This window comes from Penaeus vannamei, chromosome 3 (assembly GCF_042767895.1).
Source record: "Penaeus vannamei isolate JL-2024 chromosome 3, ASM4276789v1, whole genome shotgun sequence".
NCBI lineage: Eukaryota > Metazoa > Arthropoda > Malacostraca > Decapoda > Penaeidae > Penaeus > Penaeus vannamei.
In genome coordinates this window covers 28,642,164-28,660,024 of record NC_091551.1, presented here as the reverse complement: position 1 = coordinate 28,660,024, position 17,861 = coordinate 28,642,164, and the positions used below count along the sequence as shown (strand labels likewise).

Sequence of the window (17,861 nt, the reverse complement as noted above, 5' to 3'; positions counted from 1 at the left end):
CCCAGCAGAAGCAGATGAGTAGGAGTCTAGTCATGACTGCATAATAACATGTACTAGACTCTTACCTATCAGCTCTCACTGGCAAAGCAAAACAAGCTCTTTATCTGCCATGTGATCATCCAGGGGCAATTTTGTCCAACACAACAAGGAGCAACATAACATTATGTAGCCAGAAAAAAAAGTAATATTACAAAATAAAAAAGGGGCATGCTCTCTCTCTCTTACCTCCTGTTCAGCATTTTCTCCCTGATTTTCTTGGGAGTAGGTCATGCCAAGCTCTTGCAGTGACAGTCTAATGGCTTGCTGAATCTCGTCGTCTTCTCCACCTCCAATATCGTTCATGCTGCGACGCATTACTTCCTGAAAATATGATTCTTAATAATATTCTGTCCATCAAATACTATACATTTTCCTTATTAAAAATAATAAAATGAAGTATGTACTACCCTCCAACGAATCTTGCATTCAGCAAGTCAATTCCCAGTTTTAGTTACATGTAAATAAAGTTAACTTTCCCTTAAAATGAGGCAATTTAGACTAGTATCATTACCATTTCTTTGTTTTCATTATAAAAGATTGATCATAAAAAAAAAACTTGTGATGCACTCTGGGGTATTTGCAATTCATCTATAAAAATTCTGCAGTATACAGGTACAGTACATAACATTCTCTCTACTACCTATGATTGCTTACCTGGAGTTCCTCATCTTCATTATCAGGAATGGCTATTGGGACATTTGCAGCTGCTTTGACTGGACTTGTCAGACACAATTCTTCTTTATCCTTCTTCGAGTCGCAAACATTGAGTTCCGATGACAAATTACGCACAGTTAGCGTTGCTTGCTTTGGTGGTCGAGGAACAATAGTACTGCAAAAACATCAACCAATCATCACCATGTATTTCTGCTGTTTTTGTATAGGAAGGGTATCCATATCCCATCAAAAATCAAATGCACAAGTCAAAGTAAAAAAATAAACATTTTCTCCATTATATAAAAAAAATGATGGAGAAGGATAAAATTAATCTTTGATACATTTGCATCTAACAAACATAAATTTACCTCCTAATCTGTATCATGATGGAGGCATATGAAAAATCAGTGAACAATGAAAAAATTAAGATTTTGTAATCCAATGCCAAAATAAAAAAAATAAAAAAATCAAATTAATAAATAATACCTGACAGCATTAGGACTCCAAGGAGAGGGTCCCTCAACATCGTCAGTCAAATAAGGGTCTAAGGTGATCCATCGGTTTATGTGCACTCGAGATGACATCTTTATACTTTCACACTGTTCTGGCTTGTATTCATACCTCTTGAGTTGCACAATAAGAATTCTGCTCAGACAAAAATATACAATATTAGATTTCACACCAACACATCTCTACTTTCTATATATACATATACATATATACGTTCATGTATATATAATAAATAAATAAATAAATATGTTTAAATACATATCAATACACACACACACACACACACATTATATATATATATATATATATATATATATATATATATATATATATATATAATATATATATATATATACATATATATACATAAATATATATATATATATATATATATATATATATATACATAAATATATATATATATATATATATATATATATATATATATATATATATATATATACATAAACATATATATATATATATATATATATATATATATACATATAAATATATATATATATATATATATATATATATATATACATAAATATATATATATATATATATATATATATATATATATATATATATATATATATATATATATATTATATATCAATTCATATTGTAAAAACTGATTACCCACTCTCTTCAGATTTACAGTATATCTTCATAAGTATTATCACAAACAGGATATTCAATCACCATTACTTACATACTAAGCCCCATGAAGTTACAGTTCAAAACTCATTCTTAGTATAAATTACCTGGGCAATCTTGTCACTGTAGTAACAACTGAAGATTGATTGTGAAGGCATTTTTCACATTTCAATTCCCTCTCATCAGCACTCATGTAAGAGGATATGGCATCCTGAATGGTGTCTCTACCCTCTTCAGGGAGGTTGACATATAGGCCAAAATACTCTTGTTTTCTACCTTCAACTTCCTCACAACTGTAAAAAGGGTACATTTCTCAATATGATAAGTCTATATTAATAAAAATACTATATTAAAGCCAGTTGTTCAAATAATAATAAATTAGCTAGTATGAAAATGCATCAATATCTTACTATGTCAAGAGTTAGGTGAAATCATAAATTTACCATACAAAATATAAAAATTAGTTTACGTCTTTGATATTCTTACCCCAAACATCTATAGGATTCAAGCAGCTGAAACTCAAAATTATCCTTCACTGGATTTTTTGGGATTACTTCTGGTGCAGTATGCTTGGTTGGGGTGTCAAGTTGTGCATTTTCTCTTGAGGCTATTCTTTCTGCAAGTACATCATCTGCATCTAGGTCTTGCAAATTCTCCATGCATACTTCTTCTGGAATACCCTCACCATTACAGTAAGTTTTAGTCTCTAATTCAGGGCTTTTGACTGGAGAAGCATCATTATTTTTCACTGTATCTTGTTTAACAGGACTGGGATCTCTTCTAGTGCAGCCGTTGAGATACACTTCCTCATCCAGCTCTCCATTTGGGGTGCATGCAAGAGACTGTGAGCCAGAAGGGCGGTCTGGACTTGGTGTGGTCATGTGGCAGCGGTCTATCTCATCTTTGATGGTGTCCAGGACCCGTGTGAGGAATTCATTTGCATCCTGCATTTTGAAACCAGAGAAGGAACCATCAACACGTTCTAAATTCTCCTTCACAGTTCTGCAGGAATAGAAATTCAAGTAAGCATTTAGCAATTTCACTGATCTTGTAGTATTACATCATAATCTAGCAAGGAGCTATTTCATTGTCAGAAAGCATGAAAGAAAGCAGAGAGCACTAGAAAGGAGTGAGCAACATTATAAAAAGTTAATTCACTTACTTGAGAGACTGTTTCACACCAGATACTTGGCCCTTCATTCTATTTGACAGCACTTGACTCAGACCATAGAAGAGAGATGTGTGGGCCATATCCAGGTGTGAAGCCACTATCCGGTAATCCAGTAGGAATGAAGAAAGACCAAATAATGACTGGATGACTGAATTTAGGTAACATGTGTTGCCATAGTTTGGGAATCTGAAATAATCAAAAGCAAAAGTTATATACATATACATTTTTTCCTTGGAAAACTTTTATCAACTATATACTGCAAAAAAATTTAAAAAGTAGACATCAATAATTGATTTTTCTTACCCTATCAGATGTGGTGGTGTAACTGATGACACTGGTTGCTCACTACACAGTTCTGTTGGGACATTTTCTTTCTCTGCAGAAAAATAAGACTTTGGCCCATAAGCTTTCTCAATTTTTTCAGGTGAGATATCACTTACAAGCCTGGATCTGCAGAGGTTCAAGGGCTTTTTCTTATTACCATACACCTTCACACTCCCTGCTTTTGGTGGGCCAAAGAGCGAATTCTCTTTGTCCGAAGTAGGACTGGATTTACTCTCTTTCCGTGTGGGAATAAAAACATCCTCTTCATTGTCCGAGAAGATGTTGTAAGGGTCTTTAGTATTCTCAGTCCCATTAATAGCACTAAAGGGACGCTTTAAGGCCTGAGGAGACGAATCCTTTTTGCCCAACCATTTTCCGAGGGTATTACCTTCCTCAGGCTGTGGCAAGGCCTTCAATGCACTGGTTACCATCTTCTCTGAGCGAGATGAAAACCGTTTCTGCAAAACCGTTCTGGGAGGAGTTCCATAGGACGAGTGTGGGGTCCCTGCCTTCCCTCCTCGATGCTGGTATTTCTTGAGGTAATTCCGACTGCCAGTCGAATATGGATTCCGACGGACTGTGCCTTGAATAACATTGTGAAAAACATTAATTAAATAAAGATGTAATTTTTTTCTCATAAATGTAATATATCTAATGAAATTATAAAAACTCCACAAAGTTTGATATATTCATTTTATGATTTTCCTCTAATCTTTACTCATATCTTATAATTCTCTTTCCTATCTCCTAATTCCTTTTCTTTATCTTTTCCTCTCTCACTCTCTCTCATGATATATCTGTACCTACCAATCAATATAAAATTTGCACTCCTTATTTTCCATGAAATATAAAACAAATAAACTTTTAAGAACACTTAAAAAAAACACAAAGAAACAAATGATCAATATGAAATAAAATATGAAATATGAAATATGAAATAAAAAGCCTACTTACTTGAATTAAATGTAGCTGGTGGTTTCTTTGGAGTAAATTCCATCTTTCAACCACAGCTGTAAATAATTTCTACATTTGTAAAATTGAACATAGAAAAAGAAGGAAAAAATACTAACTAAATCCTTAATCTTCCCATTATCCAACTCATTCCTGACTTTGTCACTATCATTTATACTGTACACTTTCTTATTCATACAGTATACTCATGTCTACATATGCTTTAATGAAGTAAAATTTAAATAAATCAATCAATACAGTAAATGAAATAATGAAAAATGAATTTCTATTAAGTAAACTCAAAAATGGGAATAAAAAGAGAAGAGTGAGAAAGTCCTACAAATAGGCCTACAGCTAGAATGTCAGAATGTCTAAAAAGAAATAGAATACAATAGCTTAAAGTAAATTACTTATCCATTTTCAAGTGGACACAAATAAAATATCATTTGATCTATGTATAACCAACTTCCTATATATGAATAATCAGAGCTATAAATAGATATATGCAGACACATACATAAATGCAAGCCACATACCCACATTAAAACAAAAACACACTCATAAACAGAGTATGCTGTAATCAACTAAAAGTCATCCTTTTTCTTCACCTGTGGGAATTAGCATTAGACTCAAGATGCAGTGGGTAGGGTAAGATTTGTCCTTCCATAAGAAAAAGAATCTATGGAATACTGCAAGTTTTTTTTAAATTTCTTTAGGAGTACTAAATACCTGGAGCTAAGTAACTCTTATTGTTGACTTCAACTTATTACAATTCCAAGCAACTGGTTGTATATTGCACAATGAGACTGATCCCAACATGGCACTTCACAAGAATGCTGGAGCCTGACCTGCTGACCAATGCAATGAACCAAAATGAATCTAATACAAAGGCAAACTGTTAATTTTCAAATGGTTGGGATTTATACATATGACTGAAATTAAGACTGGGAAAATCTAAGGACATTGTCTTTGAGAGAGAGGAAAACTACCTCCACTGATATATATCAGTATAGCTCCCTGGCAAAGAATAACATTGTATATTAAGAAAATGAGTTGTGACAAATGCTGCATGAAGACTGAATTTATGGCAATCAAGTGAGGTTTGTATGGAAGAAGCACCCACTTAGAGAAACAAAGTGACTGAGTGGGGGTCCAACCAGGTTAGGATGATTTTTGGGTAACACTTGAATTTCATATTTCCATCTCTTATAAAGCAAATAATGAATCTAAGTAATGTATTTTACATGTACTTTAGTCATAAATGAAAAATAATCATTTGAGGCAAAAGTGTTGGAGCCTGAAAACAAGAACTGATTCATACTGCAATGGTTGTGGATTGCCAGGACTGACCCTAATGTTGTTACTAGCTTGAATAACAAGGTCTTCTCAGAGGCGCAGTCATTTCATAACCAATTACCCAGGAATTTTCTTTAATGTTGTCAAGTTTATCATGAAGTCAAACAGTATGGTATGTCAAACATGCCCACAGCTAACATTAGAATTACTACATAACCAGACTAAGCCTAGTGAGTTGCAATAAATGTTACAAGCTGTGCAGAACGATGAAATGCTGCACTGGTATATGGTACATTTCAGTTAACTGGGCTTTAAATCTGTCATAAAATCTTCAATTTAACTTTCTTAGGACATTTTAACCTGTGCTTGTTCAAACAGAACCTAACCAAAAAATGGGAAAGAATAATAAACTAAACCTCCTCAAACTTTGCTAGATTCCACACTTTATTTCAACCAAACCTTGACCAAACAAAGTACCTACACCTTATTACAAAAGGCCCTCCCTTCACAACCCCATCATCTCAATGACCTCACACGCACAAAAAACCTCCTCAAACTCAAACAAACGAAGAGAGGCCCCCCCCCTCCACCTGGATATGAATGGAAAAAGCCCTTCCTTCACCACCCCATCACCTGAAACCAAAGAAACACAACCTTCTCACACACACAGAAAAATACCAAAAAATAACCTCCTTAAACTCAAAATAAACGAAGATGCTCCCCATGCACAGAAAAGTAGAAAAAACCCTTCTTTTGCCAGCCCCATTACCTTAATCCCGAAAATATAAAATACGCAACGTCACAAGCACACACACACAAATAAAAAAAATTAACCTACTAAATAAACGAAGCGAACCTGTACAATCCCCCAAAAGAATGAAATTCCTTCCCTTCAGCCCGCCTCGAGTGCATTGTTAAAACCCGTAGGTCTGACCTCAGCCCGCCACGCTTTCTCCAATGTACTCTCACACACACGTAAACATTCGCCTTATTTTCACTCTCAAGACCCTATTTCACTAAAAATTCCAACTCCTGGTGGTCTGGGGGATTGGTGAGAACTTCGAGACTATCGGCATCATCATCCCGGCGAGGTAAGATGAGCCTCGGAGAGAAAAATCTTGAAAAGTCTAGAAGAAAAAAAATTTGGGGAAGGCGGAAAAAGGTAAACGAGGAAAAAAAATTGAATACCTCTAAAACAAGAGAACTTTCTATCCAGAAACTCCGCTCGGAATTCCTCTCCGGCTTACCTCCGCGTTCTCTAAGAGCTTCCAAAGTTCATATTCTCCTCGTAATAAGGGGAATAATTGGGCGAACTTTCACAACACTCAAAACACGAGATCTACATCCCACGCCTCCCGGAAAAGCGCGCGAAATGGCTGCGAAATTCGGCTTCCACTGAGGCCGAGTGTCGTGCGGGGACGGAGAGAAGTGTCGTACGAGATGACTTTCTCTTTTAGGTTTTTCATCTTTGGGGTTTTAAGGGTGTGGTGGCGGTGTTTGTGTTTTTAGGATATATTTGGGTATGTGATATTTACTTTTTTTAGTTACTATGTTTTCCTCTTCTATTCATCTCTCTCTCTCTCTCTCTCTCTCTCTCTCTCTCTCTCTCTCTCTCTCTCTCTCTCTCTCTCTCTCTCTCTCTCTCTCTCTCTCTCTCTCTCTCTCTCTCTCTCTCTCTCTCTCTCTCTCTCTCTCTCTCTCTCTCCATCTATCTATTTATATCCCTTCTCTTCTCCCTTTATATCTTTTCTATCTCAACATTATCAATCGGGGAGAAAATTCATACTTGCCGCAGCTACTTAATAAAAAGAAAACTAAAACGCAGTAACTTTCTGACCCGTAAAACGCGTTGCCACAATCACGCATAAACTTTATAGATAACTTACATCCCACACAGATCTTCGTGGTACTGTAAAAACGACATAACTATTGCCTCGTATGCATGTGCCAGCATTAATTCACAATAAATTATTGATTAGATTAATGAAGAAAATTTTGCCGGCATATTTCTGCGTCACGTCAGGTGGATGTGCGTATTTGACTTCCTGCTTTATCATATCTTATCTATTGGGCGAGCTCGATTGATATTCATCTTCATTAGTGAATCATGCAGTCAAGAAAAATAGAATATACATTCTACCATTGGTGAAAGTATTAAATATTTGTAGGTATTTGATAATAACAATTCGCGGTTATCGTTCATTCGGCACCTCGTACTGAATGCAAATTACACCTTATTATGCGGGATCTGATAATGTCACTCCATAATTAGGAAAAAAATGTGAAATATGTCTTGACTTAAAGCACGAATATATTTTTGACTTTTTGAATAGTAGTGAATCATAATAATGCAAACTGAAGTAGATGTGTTTACATGCTTCCCTGTACATGAAATGTATCATTTGAGAAATTAAGAGAGAAAAGTAGAATATACAATGTTTGTATTCCAAAAGAAAATTCATGTATTTTAAGAATCATTTTAGGCTACATTAACTCATTCACACAGATATAATACAAGATTAAAATCAAGTTAATTTAGCAAATGCTACGTAAACAAAACGCGAACGTCTTTCACAAATCGTATTTACTCTTACAATTCTTCATTCACAATGTCTCATCCCATAATTGACTTTGAGAGCTCCAGGCAAAAGGAAAAGAAAAGACAACTGGAAAGAGAAGCTAGAAATTATATTCTTGAGAAGGTGAGTCCACTCTAACTGCGACATCAACTGAAGATTTTATTGGAAGTTACATTTTCGTATTTGTTTTACCAGAAGTTTTATTTTACAAGAGTATTTTGTTTGTAAAGCATTATCAGTGTTATTTTGGCTGATTATTTCTACAAACAAATAAATTAGAGGTAATTTTCTATATTACGTCCGCCTCCCTGATATCGACGATTTTGGTCTCTTTGGATTCCCTCCCTGGGGGGGCTGCCGCCCCCAACCCCCGCCGAGGAAACAAAACCTCCACCACGTACTCACGGCAGGCTAGAGTGTTACACAATCATCGTCTATGTCGGAGCAGCGGGCGTAATGTTATAATTACCTCACAACATTCCCACTGAATCAGCATATTAACCTTGGCATAGTCAGCATTGTATATAAACACGATTGTAGTATAATCAGGATGAACAGGGTGGTCCGCCCTTGACGGTGGGTTTTGCGCCTCTTTCGATGTTACACTGATGGCCTCAAGGTCGAGTTTCCCGTCCTCTGGAACAACGACATTCGAATTCCTAATCGAAATAACCTTCGCGTTCAGTACTTGGAGATGGATTTCCTGCACGAAATAGCAACCAGCTAGGAAGAAATGGTAGAGATGTGGGTAATTTTCTATATTACCTCCGCCGCTCCGATATCGATGATTTTGGTATCGTTAGATTCCTCTCACTGTCCACATTACAACCTGCCTCCTTCACCTTCTGTGGCAAAGGAGCACCCTCCCTACTATTAGCGGCATCTATCAATGAGGTTAGTACCTTAAAAATCCTAGGTTATTGTAGGTTATCGGCTCCGCATCTAGTTCGTGTGCGCTCTATCCTGCTGTGAATACATGGTGGAGATTTTGTTTCCTCGGCAAGGTTTTGGGGGGCGGCAGCCACCTCCAGGGGGGCCACTGCTCCCCTGTCATGTGAATAACCATGATTGTTTTCACTGTGGGTTTATATTATTAGGGTATTTTTAGATATTACGTACGCCACTTCAACATCATTGCCCCTGGGTGAGCGGCAGACGTAATATAGAAAATTACCAAATTAGAAATAAATATCAGAATATGGACTTACGTATTCACATACCGGTACCATTACAAGTTTTTGTGTGATTCCTAATCTGTTTTCTTTCAGTAAATGTAAATTAGGTAATTGTTACATAGAGTGACGCACCTCCCTAGAGACTAAGTCGAAAAAAGAAAAATGTCTGCATGAAATCCTATGATTTCATTGATTTTCGGGATTGTTTCTTCTGTGAATGAATCGTTCAGGAGATTGAGTACCATTTCTCCATCGACGATCTTAATTTGATAGTCCCTTCAGCAGGGGAGGGCAAGAAGTATATCAGGGAAATTATGGGGTAAAACAAGCTTAAATAAGAAGAATAATGCTCAAAATGCGTAAAACTATCACAAAAAATGCTTAAAATTGGCCAATGAAACTCTACGGATGTAACTGCTATCTTTGAAATTCTACAGGCTGATGTGCCAGAAATCAAAAACTCTATGTGAACCCAACCCACCCAAAAAACGTACTGACCAATAAACCAACCTAATATATCAGTATGTATTGCCGTGACTAAGCATACCGTTTGGGCACTGCCTGAGGGGAGGGATGTTGGGGGGCAAGCCTCCCAACATCCCCCAGGACACATTCTCTCTACCACGGTATGTACGGCAAGACAGAGCTGCATTCACACTATAAAATAATAATCCAAATACCTTTTATATCCGGAAACTTGAAACTTTGGGTGTTTCTTTGTACCTTGGGATTGCTTCAATTTTAATCACCTTTTTTGTCATTTGGAGCTCTTGATGGGCTCAGATATAAAACTGGGATGGTTACTAAAGTCTAATTATTCTTCGATGCCACTGTAAAAGTCTTAAAAAGAACCCAGAATCAACACAGCACTGGAAAAGCAACATTTCTCACATTCTTCTCACTCAAAATGAGTGGTTGGTGAGCTGTCAAGAAAGTGTGAAACACTGGCTATGCAGGATTCTATATGAGGGTATAGATAAATATTAGAATTTGCAAATGAAGTATAATAACATTAATAAAGACTATAAAGGCATAAATGTATACCAACAGACATAGATAATTAGCCAAATATCATTTTGACAAGCGCGTTATAATACACGGACTAGTTCGAGAATGCAAAAACATGTTTGTGGGTCAGTGTTGTGTTTTTCTTTGCAAGGTAAACAAGCTCATGGACTTTGAATTTGAAAAGCAAGCACGCGTTATATTTTTGTCATTTAGTGGTGACTATAAGGCCTGCGCATCTTAAACTGTATTCTATCCCCTTCTATTTTTCCCACTCTACCTAAGCATGTCGCTGTAAATAACTTATTCCGTAAATTATTACTGGCCATTTACCCATCTGCCTCTTGCCTAGATGTCACAGCCAAATATCTCCCATTGGCCTACGTACCTGTGGGACTTGAGCAAAGGGCAACAATTCTCTATCATCTTGTATGCTGGTAAAAGCCAGTTTTTTCCAGACATCTGTCATCAAATGAGAACTTGCTCAGAATTTCCTAGGTGGAGGTTTATTTTAGTTTGCTGGAGAACCAAATGTGTGGAGGCCATGGTGATTGCTGAAGATTTAATTAGAATTCAAATTGTAGGCCTTCCATTACAGATCATATCCAGTTTTGAGTGGATGTGGACAGAATGTAGCTAGTATAATAAGGTAAAACCTCACTTTGATGGCCATTGCAAATATCTCCTTAATGGTTATCTCAGTTAAGGTTAAAAGTATATAAAGGTATGATTAGGAATGCTCTATAAAGCAGGTGGAGATATTTACCTCCAAAACATCACATCATAATTTCCTATCTTCTCTTGAATATTCTTCATCTTTATGTGCTTGTAGGGTATCAGAATAGGTGTATAGAAATTAGATTACTGTTTGTTTCATTTTCTTGTCATTTCTTCCAAAAATAATGATGTAATACTCTGTTTTAAGAATTTGATGTTAACTCAATTACCCATATATTAGGTTTGATATAGCAAGTTATTTTGAAGTTAAATTGTATTAAGAAACTTTGCTAGAAAGATTGTGACAATGGTTTTGCCAATTGACCTATTCCCCATTTTATTACATATTTTCCATCACTTGTACGGTGAGTCCAAATTAAACTGTATTAGATTTTGCTTGCATGAGACTAATCCCTTAACTCTTCAATTCAAGGCCAAGAATGAGTATGAGGTCAGGAAAGTGAGGGAAGAGGTAGCCCGCCAGAGAGGGGAACACACATGGATGCTCTCATCTGTGGAGGCGAACCTTGATAGTTCCAAGAAGAAAAAGAAGAAAAAGGAAAAAAAGAAGAAGAAAAAGAAACAGAAGAAATCGAAGAAGAGCAAGAAACATGACACGTCATCCTCAGTAAGTCAGGAATTTGGTAGAAATCATGAAGGATTTAGAAAACTTGTAAGACACATTTTTATTTATTTTTGCTGATCTTTACAAATATAAACGCATGTTCTATATATCATCTAGTCGACAAAAACACATTTTCTCTCTACAGAGCAGTAGCAGTGAAGATGAAGGGGCATGGGTTGAAAAATCTACTCCCACAGCTTCTCTCACCTCGTCGGTTAAGCAAGCCACAGAACAGGAATTGTCAGCGGCTCAGGGAAAGAGGGATGGCTGGATGGAGGTACAGTTTACTCATGGAATTTACTCACCAGTTGTTTTATTGAAGGAGGATCAAACATAGAGGCATTTTTTTGTCCACCGATTTCATAGTTTTCATAGGAATCTGTTGAGTAAATGGGGATGCTTTCTACTTGTTACTTATGATTATGAATTTATGTATGTATGTGTATATTTACATATGTATATACTTATGTATGTGTTTATTTATGTGTATTTTTTGCATATACATTTCTGTAAGGTAATATTTCTCTAACGATATCTATTCATTCTTTTATTTGGTACGCATAGATTAATTCTGTATCAGTTATATATAAATTACAGATATCTGGCATACTTTGAACAGGACCACTTCCAGACTATAAAAATTCTACACCAGAGATGTGGTACCAAAATTATATTGGTATTATCAAAGTTATTGTAAAAGGTAAAAGTAAGTGTAGAAAGAGCAATACAGAGAAGGAATTTGAAATGGTAAATACTATATTACTACTGTAGGAATAGAATGTAGTACACTATATTATATGGGTGCTTCATGCGCAGGGTGGTGTGAAGCAATGGTGTGGTAGCCTAGATAGTGTTAAGTGCTTGCATGCCTTCTCGCTTGCAGCTGCCACCGCTGGCTAGCCTTGTGCGAAAAAGGGAGCAGCGCTGCATAAGTCTCCCCTGCCAGTTCATAGCCTCTCCATCATTGAGACTTCTGCAGTGCCTCCTCGTGGCCACCTATGGAAACTGGCACACAGACTGAACTGTAGGGGATCTTGGAGCAGCAGGAGGCCCCAGAGGTACAGGCTCATGGCCCACCAGCATGTAGACATGCCCTGGCCCTGTACTAACTCCTGCCCCTAAGCCCCCTGGGGTCAATGGGAGGCTCGAGGGAGGTAGGCCTTGCCAGTCCTCCTCCCCCCAGGCAGCATCTCATTTAAACAGAAATGCTGGGGGGAGGGGTAATGTCCCTCCTACCCAGCAAGAGAGGCGGGCTGCGGGCCCCGTTGGAAGGGTGGCTGCTGGGGCGCAGAATGGGAACGGGAGCTCCCTGCCTGCGTTTTGGCAGCCGCCAGCCCAATATGAAGCTTGTGGGGCAAAACCTTAGGGAACCCCACAGGTGGATGAAGAGTCCCGCAGCCTGGGGGTGGCAAAGGTGGCGTCCACCTGGAGCGACTGCCTGAGGGTTAACCTCAGGAAGTCAGGGTGGGGGCTTGGAACATCCGCTCTTTGTGTCAGGATGATTGGTTGCCCCTGCTATCGAGGGAACTGGGGAGGCTGAGAGTAGGGGTGGCTGCTCTCTCGGAGGTGAGAAGACCTGGCAGCAGCACGATCAGTGTAGGTGGCTTCATGTCTCTTATTGCTGTGTACGCTCCTACTGATGTTTGTAAACTTGATGTGAAAGAGATGTTCTACGCCAAACTTGCATCTATGGCAGACAGTTGTCTCCGGCAAGGTATTGTTCTGGGTGACTTCAATGCGGTATCTGGCAGCGATCAAGCTGGCTATGAGATGTCAGTCAGTCCTCATGGTTCGGGAGTTGATACTGGGAGAGAGAATTCCCTCCTTTTCCGGGATTTTGCTAGATCCCAGAAATTGAGGATTTCTGGCTCCTGGTACCAGTGCCCAGACCCACATCGTTGGACATGGTACAGTGATGCGGGTAATGCAGCCAAGGAGATGGACCACATTCCTGTTAGCACTCGTTGGAGGATCCTCCAGAACTGCAGGGTGTATAGGAGTGCTGAGTTCTGTGGTACTGACCATAGATTGGTTGTGGCTACCCTCTGGGTACACTTCAAAACTCCCCAGTGGCCCAATGCTCACCCTAGGGTGTTTCATCTGGACAGGCTGAAGGAGAGGGAGTGAGCTCGGAGGTTTGCTGAGACAATCTCTGATCGGTTCACAGCGCTTGACAATCTGACGGACCCTGTACTTTTGTGGGACACCTTCAAGCGCAAAACACTTGATGTAGCCCAAGAATCGATTGGAGAACGCCCGAGAGCAAGACAGAATTCAATTTCTCAGGAGACACTGGAAGCCACTGATGCTTGCTGTGCAGCTCATCTGGCAGGGGATCGGGATTTGCACCGTTCTCAGGTGCGCAGAACTCGGTCTCTGTTAAGAAGGGATAAGGAATAGTTTATTAGGAATCTTGCTGAGCAGGTCGAAGGCCATTTCTTAGTAAATGACCTTCGTCCTGCATACCAAGCCCTGAGAAAACTAAACTCCAAGCCCTCTTCACAGGTGAAAGCAGTTCTCTTAGTAGGTGGTCAGATTGTCTCAGATCCTGTTGCGGTGCGGGAGTGTTGGGCAGGTTGACCCTCCAACAGTTATCTTGGATGTGGGTAGTGCCGTGATTCCGCTGCCGAACCCACCCATTAGCGAGGACCCACCCTCCCTAGCTGAGGTTAGGGAGGCGATCTCCAAGCTGAAGTGTGGTAAAGCAGCGGGTATTTGCGGTACCCCAGCTGAACTGTGAAAGGCTGGTGGTGAACCTATGGCGCAGGGATTGCATGCTGTCTTGGCTGCCATTTGGCAGTCCAGTACCATTCCCTCTGACCTGTTAAGGGGTGTGGTCATCCCTCTCTGGAAGGGGAAGGGGGACCGATGGAATTGCAGCAATCACCGCGGCATCATTCTGCTCAGTGTACCAGGCAAGGTTCTTGCCCGCATCCTTCTGAGGCATATTAGAGACCATCTACTTAGGCATCAGAGGCCAGAGCAATCTGGATTCACTCCTGGTAAGTCCACAATAGACCGTATCCTTGTGCTTGAGTCATTGTAGAGCGCCGTCGTGAGTTCGGACGTGGGCTGCTTGCAGCCTACATCGACCTCAAGAAGGCGTTTGATACAGTGCATCGGGAATCACTCTGGGAGATCCTGAGACTGAGAGGAATTCCAACAAGGATTATTGAACTAATAGCATACCTATATACTGGTACTGAAAGTAATGTAAAGTGTGGGGGGGCCTGTCGAGCTTCTTTCCTGTCAGTTCAGGAGTGAGGCAAGGCTGTGTTCTTGCACCAACTCTTTTCAACACTTGCATGGACTGGATACTAGGCAGAGCTACTGTTTAAAGTCATTGTGGAGCAACACAGGGTAATATTAAGGGGACCGACCCTGAGAGAGGGGGGGAAGGGGGTTAAATTGAGTTAGTTAGCGTATAGTATAGGTACATCGATGAGAAAACTACCAAACGAGTATTAACCGCCTGCTATGGCTCGTTGTCTTGCAGCCGGTGCGTGAGTCCCTCAGCACCCGGAGAGGTACGTCGCATTGAGCGCCCAGGTACACCTATTTGGACTTTTGCTTGCGGCAATCATTCATAAGGCATTTAATTATGACATTGCGCATAGATATGAGTTCGTGAATGTTCAAGGAACACTTTTATACCAATATCAGGAAAAAATTATATATATTATATATAAGCGAGATACAGATTATTTCATTATTTATGATAGTACTCAGTAATACCTGCTCTGAAATAAAAACTATATGGAATTTTGAGCTAAGTTGTATGCGTAGTCTTCGTCTGGCGTTCAAAAAGCTATCGCATCCGTTTCGTGCGTTCCCGATAAAAATGAATATGTTTAGACGTTACCGTAAGTCTTAGGCACCATAAATTGGCAAATATCCCACAACACCTAGGCGTCTGCATGATTTTATGCACTTCTTAGTAAAGATAATGGGTGCAAATGGCTAATCATATACTATGCACTTGTTCTCCTTTGCAATCTGTTAATATTGACAATTATCTAAGAAAATGGTATGAGAGGGATAACTAATATATTTTATTATTTAGATATGAAAGTCAATGTAGGCCTACTAAATTATGATGATTAATCTTTTTAACTTTATGTGTGTGCGTTCACGTACATATGATCCTCCTTGAAAATTATAAACATCCAGTGACCATCTCCCCCTCCTCCCCCTGTGTGAGGCATGGGAAATATTCAACGACTTTCGTAAGTTCTCGAATTCAATGTACTAAATTCATATGCTTTTAAAATTTTCACAATTGAACCACCATGTTGTATTCATGCCAGGACTTTAAAATTAGAATGATTTTGTACTAATGTTGCCATCCACAGATCCCCATTTCTTCAAAATAAAAAAAATAATAAATAAACTGAAAAATAAAAGAAAATAAAAAAATTGAAAAAAGGTTTTTATCTGGTTTAATTAGTTGTCTCTATGGTAAAATGCATTTATAAAGCTTTTCACATGAAAAAATCAACTTTTATGAACAACGAAAAAAAAAAAATTACATACCTTTACAGAATAGCATCCCTATTGGTAATCATTGCATTGCAAAGTACACTAAATAAGCATTTTTTTGATATATAATATCATTAGATTCAGAGAAAAATAACAGATAATGAACTTTGGCAACGGGCCAAATACAAAACGCCATAGCTCCGTCATTTTTTTATGAATCTTCGGTACATCCCAACTCACGTAATTTTCATGCGATCCAAATGCAGTTTGTTGCTTTCACTAGAGCCTCGGCGTCCCAAGGCAGTTAAAAGGCCGATTTTTGAATTTTTGCCTTAATCAAAAAATAATAATATTTTAATGCTGAAAAAACAAATCAAAAATAGTTCTCTATGTCAAGCTGTCCCCCGCCAAAAAAAGAAAGGAAATTCAAAATTCAGTATTTTTGGGGGAATATTCTGTAAAGAGCTCTGATAGTTGGGATGTACCGAAAACATACCAAAAAAAACAGCAATTTTTTTCGACTTTTTTGGGGGTGCCCCCCCCCCCCCCCCAATGGGGGAGCAAAGTTAAAATTTATATATATAACGGAGCGCAATTCTTTACTCTATATCATGCAAAAAGAATCAATCAGTTATCTCTAACCGATTTTTTTTTATGATGTAAAGAGTAGGGAAAGGTGGCCATTTTCCGGGACGGTCCCCTTAAGGTTACAGACCTTGACTTTGCCGATGATGTTGCGATTCCGAGTCTTTGGAAACCCTAGTGGTGGCTCTCGATGTATTTAGTAATGAAGCGAAGCCCTTGGGTCTAGAGGTCTCCTGGACCAAGACCAAGATCCAGGACTTTGGGGACTTGCTAGGAGAACCTGTTCAGTCGGTACGTGCTTGCGGTGAGGACATTGAAGTCACAGAGAGCTTTACATACCTTGGTAGTGCAGTTCATAACTCTGGGCTGTCAGACCAGGAAGTCAGTAGACGGATTGGCCTGGCAGCAGGGGTCATGAACTCTCTCAACAAGAGTATTTGGAGGTGCCGGTACCTGTGCAGAGGGACCAAGCTACGGGTTTTCAAGGCCCTGGTAATGCCAGTTTTGCTCTACGGTAGTGAAACCTGGACATTATCCAGTACACTGGAGTCTCGTCTTGATGCCCTTTGTAATTGGTCCTTGTGCCGGATCATGGGGTACTGTTGGCAGGACCATGTGTCTAACCAACGGCTGCACCGTTAGACTGGCAAAGGACCTGTTACCTGCACAATCCAGGATCACCAACTCAGGCTATATAGCCATCTGGCTCGCTTTCCACAGGCTGATCCTGCTCATCTGGTTGTCTCTGTAAGAGACAACCCTGGATGGAGGAGGCCTGTGGGACAACCTAGGAGGTCGTGGCTTGGGCAGATCAATCAAACCTATTGGGAAGAGATCGAGATGGGCCGAATCCCTGCCTGGCGGCTTGCCATGAGGGATCCCAAAAGCTGGAAGCAGAAGGTGGATGCGGCTATGCGCCCCCGTCGGCGTTAGCTCCGAATGATGATGATGATGATGATGATATTATACTTAGCTTTGGCCATCAAATAAACTGAAATATTGATGGACTGTAGGATTTGCCAGACAGTAGCAATCTGGAATATGGAGGATAAAGCTTTATTATCTTGTGTTATTGGGTATTTTATATA

At 39.1% G+C, this 17,861-nt stretch overlaps 2 protein-coding genes across 6 annotated transcripts in view; one reads left to right on the top strand and one right to left on the bottom strand.

Annotated features, from left to right (window-relative positions):
- Window positions 1-225: 225 nt before the first annotated feature.
- On the bottom strand, window positions 226-7,028 carry LOC113827112 (ubiquitin carboxyl-terminal hydrolase 37; the record flags this gene model as incomplete). Of its 5 annotated transcripts, XM_070143568.1 has the most annotated exon segments (10): window positions 226-360; window positions 694-868; window positions 1,180-1,338; window positions 1,974-2,159; window positions 2,353-2,868; window positions 3,029-3,223; window positions 3,341-3,944; window positions 4,316-4,371; window positions 4,849-4,920; window positions 6,447-6,783. In XM_070143568.1, coding segments are annotated over 8 exon segments (2,013 nt in total), but the record flags the coding sequence as incomplete, so codon positions are not given.
- A 706-nt stretch (window positions 7,029-7,734) lies between these two features.
- Window positions 7,735-17,861, top strand: part of LOC113827114 (CWF19-like protein 2) — a 47,644-nt gene continuing 37,517 nt past the window's right edge. Inside the window, exons 1-3 of the mRNA XM_070115806.1 lie at window positions 7,735-8,310; window positions 11,518-11,712; window positions 11,855-11,986. Of these exons, the coding sequence (XP_069971907.1) occupies window positions 8,218-8,310; window positions 11,518-11,712; window positions 11,855-11,986 (420 nt within the window). The 5' untranslated portion in view covers window positions 7,735-8,217. The remainder of the gene's footprint in view (window positions 8,311-11,517; window positions 11,713-11,854; window positions 11,987-17,861) is intronic.